The sequence below is a fragment of the Alosa alosa genome, chromosome 12 (genome assembly GCF_017589495.1).
Source record: "Alosa alosa isolate M-15738 ecotype Scorff River chromosome 12, AALO_Geno_1.1, whole genome shotgun sequence".
Taxonomy (NCBI): domain Eukaryota; kingdom Metazoa; phylum Chordata; class Actinopteri; order Clupeiformes; family Clupeidae; genus Alosa; species Alosa alosa.
Window position 1 is genome coordinate 5,371,956 of NC_063200.1, and position 10,000 is coordinate 5,381,955.

At 47.8% G+C, this 10,000-nt stretch overlaps 1 protein-coding gene across 1 annotated transcript in view; it reads right to left on the minus strand.

Annotated features, from left to right (window-relative positions):
- The window catches only part of si:dkey-220k22.1 (multiple epidermal growth factor-like domains protein 9), a 101,883-nt gene that overhangs the window by 26,685 nt on the left and 65,198 nt on the right, over positions 1-10,000 (minus strand). Inside the window, 2 exon segments of the mRNA XM_048258123.1 lie at positions 4,332-4,426; positions 4,428-4,469. Of these exon segments, the coding sequence (XP_048114080.1) occupies positions 4,332-4,426; positions 4,428-4,469 (137 nt within the window).

Genomic DNA, 10,000 nt, shown 5'->3' on the forward strand with positions numbered 1-10,000 from the left:
GTAAAATAATGAAACATTATTTTTTATAAATGTTGCCAGTGATAAGAGCGTCCGTGATTAATGACTGCACCCAGAACAGGGACAGAGCTGTGAGAGAGAGAGAGAGAGAGAGAGAGAGAGAGAGAGAGAGAGAGAGAGAGAGAGAGAGAGAGAGAGAGAGAGAGGGAGGGAGGGAGAGGGAGGGAGAGAGAGAAACTGCAAAAAAGCAAAGAAAAATGCTGAGGTGAAGAGGCACCACAGCTCCAGCGGTCCCTTATTCTTTCTGATGGCTCTCTTTATTTCTCCGAATCAGCATAATTACCCTACTCAGCTCTCGCCCACAAAAAAACACCCACCATGTACAGCAGCCTGTGTGTTTGTTCTGTTTAAGCCTTTGTGGAGAACAATGTCTCCCAACCCTGGCACTGGAGCATTTTAAAGTTTCCACATCTCTTCACCTCCCTGTCCATGGGCCTTTCTTTCCTCCTCCTCCTTGCCAGCACCCCCACCGCTACTGGAACTCAGGAAAAAAGGGAGCTCCTCTGGGCCCCTGTTCAAACGTACGAGCGCGTTTGAAGATGCGCGGCTGCGCCCCCTTCCAGAACAGTCCACAGACAGAGCCGCTGCCGCCGCCGCTGCTTCTGTGGAGCGGTGCAGGGCAATCAATATTAAAAACACATGTCCTCTTGATCTAACACATTTTAATGGATGCTCTTTCTGTCAAATTTTGACAACTCCACAAGCACTGCCCAAGGGGAAAAAAAACAGAAAGAGTACAAAAAAGGAAAGACAAAAAAAAAAAAAGAAACGTCTTTAAATCTCTAGTCTATAGATCCTGGATAAATTCAACTTAGCACCAAGAGACTAGGCTGCAACAACAGTACTGGACAGCCATTACAGGCAATCAAGGCCAATTAATCATGGCAGGCCTCTAGTGAGGGAAGTGTAATTAGCTTATCTTCTGGTGTATACTTAGAAAAGTGCTTATTAGCCCTGGCTGGAGTGATGTATGTGTTGGTGGGAGAGAGAAAGCGAGAGCTGTGGGAGCGTTGTGTTTAGTGGTGTTGTCGTGTGGGGTGGTGACTGGGCTTGTTGCTGTATGCGCTCATGTCTGGCCGAGCAAGGGAGGGAGGGAGAGTTTCCCTGATTGGAAGGCCCTGATTGGAAGGGAGGGAGGGAGAGTTTCCCTGATTGGACGGGAGGGAGGGAGTTTCCTGATTTGGAAGGGAGGAGGGAGAGTTTCCCTGATTGGAAGGGAGGGAGGGAGAGTTTCCCTGATTGGAAGGGAGGGAGGGAGAGTTTCCCTGATTAGAAGGCCCTGATTGGAAGGGAGGGAGGGAGAGTTTCCCTGATTGGAAGGGAGGGAGGGAGAGTTTCCCTGATTAGAAGGCCCTGATTGGAAGAGAGGGAGGGAGAGTTTCCCTGATTGGACGGGAGGGAGGGAGAGTTTCCCTGATTGGATGTGATAAAGGGTAGGAAACTGCAATGAACTGGACTAGAGTGTTCAACTCAGCTGTTGCAACACTGGTGGTCTAGACGGTTAGTTAGCTTGGCAGGCAAAAACAAAATACTCACAGTCAATCTCTCTCTTTCTCTCTCACTCACTCACACTCACACACACACAAATATTTATAAAAGATGCATATACACTGGTTTTATGCTGGGTGAATTTCCCCAGAGGCAAAAGAGACTCACACGCCCTGCGAATACTGAATCAGATTTCTGATTGACTGGCTTGCCTGGCCCGCAGTCCAGGCCCCGGCCCACTGGAGAACAACTCGATGAGTCTGCACTCATTACATAACTGCTGATCTATACAGCACATGGACACATGGATGAACTCGGGCAAAACGAGGACACAGCTTTTGTGGTGCAGACGAATAGATGGAGGAGGGATGGGAGTATGGGTGGTGGGATAGATGGATGGAAGGATGGATAGAGGGATGGAGGGAGGGATGCAGAGGGAGACATGTGGGAGAACAGAATTGCATGATCTAAACATATCTCACTGAGGTCATCGGATGGATGTCATTGTCATAGACACACACCCAGATTTCAGCGAAGAGAACAACATGGAGGTGTGAGGTCATCACATTTATATCACAGTACAGTCATGCAATGACTTCACAGACAAATTGGGAAAAGGACATTTAAAGATAAGCCCTGTTTGTCTACATTGAAGTGTTCCATTTGTGCAGCGTACGCTGCAACTATTAGCTTCCACTATGATCAATGGAACTGACTACACCAGAAGTGATCGCAGCGTGTACATTATAAAAACCAATATTCTAAAACTATTTTTACACTCTGTGAACGGAGCATTTTAATTGCACACCCAGTGTAGCCCAGCCATAAGCTTTACTGTGAGAGTGAATTCTGATGATCAACTCCACAGACCATGTATTCAGTTGTAATCCTGAATACATTTTTTATAATTCTCCTAAAGTTCCTCAACAAATCATTTCCCTCTGTTCCATTTTTGTTTATTTGCTTGTTGATTTTTGGGTGTGCTCTTTTTTTTATCTTGAAGTCAACAAAAATAGCTTTCACAATAAAATGCTGGATAACCCCTCCACCGCCCCAAGAGGGGAGAGAGGAGAGAGAGGAGAAGAGAGAGGAGAGGAGAGGAGGAGGAGGAGAGAGGAGGAGGAGGGGGAGAGGGAGAGGAGAGAGAGGGAGAGAGAGGGGAGAGGAGAGGAGGGAGAGGAGAGAGAGGGAGAGAGGAGCAACAATACCTCAAGCAGCATCACACTGAGCACAGGGGGCCCCAAGGCTGCGTGCTCAGTCATGCCTCTTCACCCTGCTGGCCTTGACTGCTGCTGCAACCTACAGCAACAATCACATAGTGAAATTTGCTGGCGGCCACAACCCTGGTGGGTCTCATCACCAAGAGGCGGCGAGACTCAATACAGGTTGGAGGTCGACCATCTGACCACTTGGTGCAGGGACAACAACCTCCTGCTGAGCGTCAGCAAGACCAAAGAGATTGTTGTTGACTTCGGGAGAGGTCACACCCAACACCTGCCACTGACCATCGGCCAGTTGCTGTGGTGGAAGCTGCGAGCAGCACCAAATTCCTGGGGTGCACATCAGTGAAGACCTCTCCTGGACCACCAACACTGCATCACTGGCGAAAGAGCTCAGCGCCGCCTGTACTTCCTGCGGAGGCTTCAGGCGAGCAAGTGCTCCACCAGCCATCATGACCACATTCTACCGAGGCACCATTGAGGCATCCTCCAGCTGTATGTCGCTGTGTGGCCCGAGAGCTGCACTGAATACAACAGAGCCCTGCAGGCGCATAGTGAACACAGCTGGAAGGATCATTGGTGCTTCACTCCCCTCCCTGAAGGACATTTACACCACCCACCTCACCCATGTGACCAAAATTGTGAGTGATGCAAGTCACCCGGCTCACAATCTGTTTGATCTACTGCCCTCTGGGAAGAGGTGCAGAAGCCTGCGCTCCCTTTTACCAGACTCACCAACAGCTTCATACACCAAGCTGTAAGGATGCTGAACTCTCTCCTCTCCCCCTCTCCCCTCAGCTACATAACATCCTGGACATTGGACAATGGCCGCCTGCACTCTCACTTGCACACTTGAACACTTGCACACTTGTACACTTTACAACTTGGTGTTGTTGTCCTGTAAAACACAACACTTCTGCTGCTCTTACATAACTTGCACCACTATGCCACTTTCTTTATTACTCAGGTCAAACAGAATTACCCAAGCCTCTTATTGGCCTGACTTTGCACTAGTTTTTATTGACTGTCTATGCACAAGTTCAACAAAATTTTGCTGCTCTTATTTTTCATTATTATATGTGCCCTCTTACTTACTTATTTACTTACTTTTTGTTTACTTGAATGTTATGTTTGTCTGTGGACTTAAAATTGGTAAAATATGTCTTGTCTTCACCCATTGGGATAGTGAGAAAGCGTAATTTAAGTCCTCTTTGTATGTCTGGAACATGTGAAAGAAATTGACAATAAAGCTGACTTTGACTTTGACTTTATATGAGGGGAGATGGGGAGAGGGAGAGGGAGGGAGGGGGTGAGGGAGAGGGAGGGAGGAGGGAGGGAGGAGAGAGGGAGAGGGTGAGGGAGGGGAGGAGGAGGAGAGAGGAGAGGGAGAGAGGGAGTGAGGGGAGAGAGGGTGAGGGTGTAAGGGGGAGGGAGAGGAGGAGGGAGAGAGAGAGGAGAGGAGGGAGGAGGAGGTGGGGGTGGGGAGGGAGGGAGGAGAGAGGGAGTGAGGAGTGAGGAGTGAGGAGAGGAGAGAGGAGAGGAGAGAGGAGAGGAGAGGAGAGGAGAGGGGGAGAGGAGTGAGGAGAGGAGAGAGCAGCGTCTCACCTGACTGGGGGTGGCAGTAGTTGCTGTGGTTGTTACACTGGCATGGCTGGCAACCCGTGCTGCTGAAGTGGAAGCTAGCCAGGTGGCAATCATCACTTTGTCCCGCACGCCTCGTTTTTACACTGGCACATGCCCGAGCTGAGAGAGAGAGAGAGAGAGAGAGAGAGAGAGAGAGAGAGGAATACAGACATATTAGAATGGAGGTTGTGTCTCAACACATGGTATTATGCTCCAACCATATGAATAAGATTGCTGGATTGAAGGAATGGATAAAAGCATCAGCGAAGCAGAGTACATACATATACAGTATCTAAGGTGCCAACTACAGTGCACCCATATACAGCATCTTTGCACTCTGTCTATTGTTCCACCCACGCATTCATATATGCATAGTACCTTTACACACACACATACCCGTGTATTCACTCACAAACACCCTACTATTTTGCTCCGCACACATTCACACACAAATACATCTTCAGACACACACACACACACACACACCCTATTATTTTGCTCCGCACACATTCACACACAAATACATCTTCAGACACACACATACACACACAGCTCTACATCTAAAACAGATGTGCCGTAGTGTCTCAGAGCTGCTTTGTAGGTGCACGGCCCTGTCTTCCAGCGAGGACTACTGTCTGAATAAGCCCCCGATACGCCACAGCCTAGGGATGCACACATCAAACGCCCAGACCCCTCGCTCTCCCCTCTCCCGGCTAGACTGATCCATGCGCACATCAAACGTCCAGACCCCCCATATCTCCTCTCCTCTCCACTCCTCTCCTCTCTGCTCCTCTCCGCTCCTCTCCGCTCCACTCCTCTCCACTCTTGGCCTTGCGTTCCTCTCTCTGCAAGTTCCTTTCTCTCTCTCCATAACTCACACAGCCCCCCAACCCTCACCTCACCCCCAACCCTCACCCCTCACCCCCAACCTCCTGCACCTCTCTTTAGTAAGTCCCACTTGTGTCGATTTGCAAAGCCTTTCTTCCCTCGGACCCTCACTCCGCTCCGGAGCTTCAAAAGACCCTGTGTGTCGGCTTGGACTCAAAGCCCCCTGTACAAACCGCTGTGTGTGCTTCTCTTTATCCCCCGTCTCTCTCCATGTCCACCTTCAAATAGTGTTTCCTTTTTAAAAAGACCACTTCTTCGGTTTTCCTTCCCCCCTCTTCTTCTTTTCTTGAAATGTTCAGTGAAAGGGCAAAAGGAGAAGGTCTGGGAGCACATCTGTTAGCGCTAATGTGCTGCCCTGGGGGAATGTATGGGGCCGGTTCCCCGGCGTGCCAGAACATTGCCGGGGTAATGTCCAGATAAGCAGACACAGAGGGTTCTAAAGGAGCGGAACAGCCGCACTGCCCATTTATTCGGGGCCTGATGAATGAGGGTCATCAATTCCAGGGACAAATAGCAATTGCGCCAAGCAGATTTGCTGCACAAGGCCAGTGCCCGTGTAACAGGATTGGGGCGGAAGCCAGTCAAACAACACCACAATAAAAGTACATGTATAACACGCAAAACACATGCACACGCAGACACACACACACACACAGTTTGAATTTCCTGCTAATTATTGTCAGTGGTATAAAAAGCCCAGCCCAGCAAATGGGTGGAAACTCAGTGTGATAATCCCACCATTATTTAAGAGCTCAGGATTTCAGGCAGGGACATGGGGACCTTAAGTCTGGCATAATGATCAGGTTTGAGGCCCATTCCCTTAGGTAAAGAGGGCGTGTGAACGTGTCCGATGCTAGTCTGTCTGTGACTCTGAGACTTAAGTGGCAGACATAAAGTCTTTAAGAGGGAGCCTTGCCCACATAGCGGAGCTCACAGAGCAGGTAGGAAAGAATGAAGAGCAGCTATCAGCACAAAAAGAAAACATCGAATTAGATAGAACGGTGGCAATTATCCAGAGTTTAGGAAAACATGCTGGATTGCAACGGCAACCAACCATGCGGAGATCACACACACACACACAGACACACACACACACACATACACGTGAAAGACATATCCCTGTTCATCTAGCATTAGCACAGCTTCCTAGTGCTCTCACGGTCTAGATGAGTGGGCTGCTTGTGTGCTGAATACTATCAAGTACATTTCCATCCTGTTTATCTATTCACTGTAGCACAGCACTGGGTCTAGGCCTCGTCTGAGGAGAGAGAAGGAATGAACTGCAGCTATGTCTGCTCTGCTTTGGGAACACACACAGAAGGAATATAGAAACAAAGATGTACAGTCTGACAATACACTCCTCCAACACATCCATTCATATTTATATGGCCTATCCATTTAATACACTGCCAACCATGTATGCACAGACACACACACACACACACAAACACACACACACATTCATCCATGCATGCAATGCGCATACACACACACAAACAGAAAGACACAGAGTTTTGATTAATAAATAGACCATGAATTATGGATAGAGCCCCCTGGAGTGGAGGAGAAGTGCCTCCCCCCATTCAACAGAGCCTGGGTGAATAAAGAGGAACTGTGTGTCTGCCTCCCAAAACAAGCTCAAGTGAACAGTTAGTGTTCAGACTGCTCAAACGTGTACGGGTGGCTTGTTTACACAGTGCGCTAATTTACAACATTAAGCCGCGAGGGCGCATACACATTATTTCATCTGTCTCAGAGTACTCCACACGCACAGAACAAGGAGCAATGGACGCCAGTGTGCATTCGCTGTGATGTAATAGAGTGTGTCAATCTATTAATGTTTTATGATTGTGTGGTTTGTCAATTCTGAAGCAGTGAATACAAGTCTCTCCCCTGCTTCATCTTTAATTATGCGATTCAACACAAACTTACTGCAGGCTCTGAGACACTGGATAAATGTTGACAAAGCAATTGGGAGAATCTTTTTTTTATTTTATTATTATTAATTTAATATTTAATACCCGTGTTGTAAGTGTGTGCTGTGAGGCGATTCTGTTTGATGTGGTTTTGATGTGGTGCTCATCTCTTCTTTTTTCCTGCAGTCATGTAAAATGCTGCGAGAGCCGCTTGGCAGGAGCCTACAGCTAGCGCGGCAGGGCTAGCATCTGTTAATGGGCTGTGTGTGCACAGGAACAGGCTGTGCTAGCGCAGGTGTGCCCGTGCGCTGCCATATCATAGTGAGCTGCGCGCACATGTTCCAGATTATTAACTCGCGGTGGGCTCCTGGATATCGCTAGCTTGACTGGCTCCCTGCACTACACACCAACTGTCGCTAGATCAATATAGGAAACCTCCATTAAAGTGGCCTCATAAGATTGCTTACTCCTACACACAGGGTCTGAGATATATGATGTGCATTAATCTAGTTGTCTAACATGGCTAATAGTCCCACTATTAGTGAGTCGGCAAGCGGTTGGAGAAGGGAGGGGGGGATCATTAGCTTACATAAGATAAAGGCCATCAGGTCTTTCTTGTTTATTTTCCTAACAAGCATAATTGCTCATTCTAGTGGTAATTGCTTGTGCAGTACACACCTCCGGCATGCGAGTGAAGCTTTATGATCTTAATTTAAGGAAATTGGGGGAGATGTGGGGAGAGATGATTAGCGGAGGCGGTAGCTGCCCTGGCTACACACTGAGCATCATGTCTTGAGAGGGCGTTCAGGAGCTCTCACTCTGTCCATCTCGTTATATTAAACTCTGCTGAGATGCCCAGTGAGCGCTGGCTAGCGTGAGGCGCCCCCTCAGAAGCCGTCAAAAACAACTCTCAGAAGAACCATCAAGATGCCCTGCCTCAAGCTGCCCTCGGGGTGTGGGCAAGGCAGCCGTCGCCATGGCAACAGCACATCCGTCTCCGGCGCAGCTGCCCCCGCTGCGATAAGAGTGCCAGCGCGCAGCATCGGCGTGGTAACGACCGTGACGACAACGATGGCTTTTGAGATGGGGGGGCAGAGGTAGGCGATGCCGTTGGCAAGCAGTACTTTGAAGTGAGGGTAGTGAAATGCATTGATTTACAGGACACTTACAACCCACACACACACACACACACACACACACACACACAGTAGCATAGTGAGATACGGCCCAAGTTGCCCCTGAGCCACGTGGCTGGTTCTGGTGCGGCTGAGAGGCAGTTCATCAAGCCCACGAGCAAGAGTTTCAGACTTCCAGAAACCATCAAATGATCAAACAAACTCCTGTGCTCTGAAGTGTATAAGGAGACAAGCTTGGAATGTTTTATTTAAAGCCCATACACTCCACTGTGTGTGTGTGTGTGTGTCTCTCTCTCTCTCTCTCTCTCTATCTCTATCTTTGTGTGTGTGTGTGTAGTCATTTCTCATTGTGGAGACATCTAAATAAATAAATAAACATATAAAGGGCTGCAGTGTGTATGAAGCACTTAACCGTTACAACTGCAAAACAAGCAGTGTGCGTTTACGGCATATAAACTGCTTCCACCATCACTTTGTTTGTTAGTGTCATTAAGTTGGTTTAAGATGCAGTCTTAGTTTTACATTAGGAATGGATCACACCATTTCAAAAGCAATTGTTAAATGCAAATGGCTGAAAGAACTGCCTTATCAGATAGCATCCCTGCATGATAAATACCTATTCTACTATCTAACTCCAATTACACAAAAACACAACAAATTCCAGTGCTTCCCCATTGGTATGACCTCATAGTTGTATCATAATCTAGGGTCATTTTTTGGTTGTATTTTTATCATATTGTTTTTTTTGTGGGAAAGGGGGTTGGGGATGCGACAATCTATTGGTAATGCAAACTGACTGACTACAGCAGGATATGGATTGAGAGGACTGTCAAAGGAGGAAAGGCATAGGCGAAAGGGTCCCATCTAAATCCAATTTTTAAGTTTCGCTCTGGTCTCCAGACAGACTTGAATTAACATAGCCTTGGACCCGTGGGTAAAATCCCATTAGCACAATTTTTCGGTGGTGGCACTTCTGCCCAAGGCAATGCATTAGCAACACACCGCCGAGACAAAGACAAAGTCTTCCGTGGTGGGGTGGGAGGGGGAGATAGTTGGGTGATATCTCTATCACTATTCAGCGGAAAGCAAACAGCCTTTTCCTGTTTCTAACACCATCTGAGCCATGATACTCTCAGGTGCGTTACCATCTCAATCTCCATTACATCGCCTTATCAGATACCAAGCATGTCTGTCTGTCTGTCAATGTCAATTCAGAAAAGAAGGACATTTTAGACAAGGAAAGAGTAACACTGACTGAAATTGCGATGTCTTACATTCACACATCAAAACATCATAACCTGAAACGCATCAGTGCTTTGTCTTTCTGCCAGGCCTTTCAAGTCCAAACAGGGCTGATGATGAAACTGGTAAGTTTGCTGCTGGAGATGGGAGAACTTGAAGTATGTGCATGCATGCTCAGGAGAGCCCTGTTATCTTTTTAGTGTGATTTCTCCAAAGTACTACATATCAATCAGAGCAGCTTGTGGAACACACACACACACACACACACACAGACAGACAGACAGACAGAGAGAGAGAGAGAGAGAGAGAGAGAGAGAAAGAAGAAAGAGAGAAACAGAGTGAGACAGGTGGAGAGAAAGAGAGCCCAACTTGGTAAGCAGTCACACGTGCAAATTTGCGTAAATGTGGAGTGAGGTAAACATACTCTAGTGGGCTCTTAGTGAGTCTCAGTGGGCGGTCCAGGTCAACC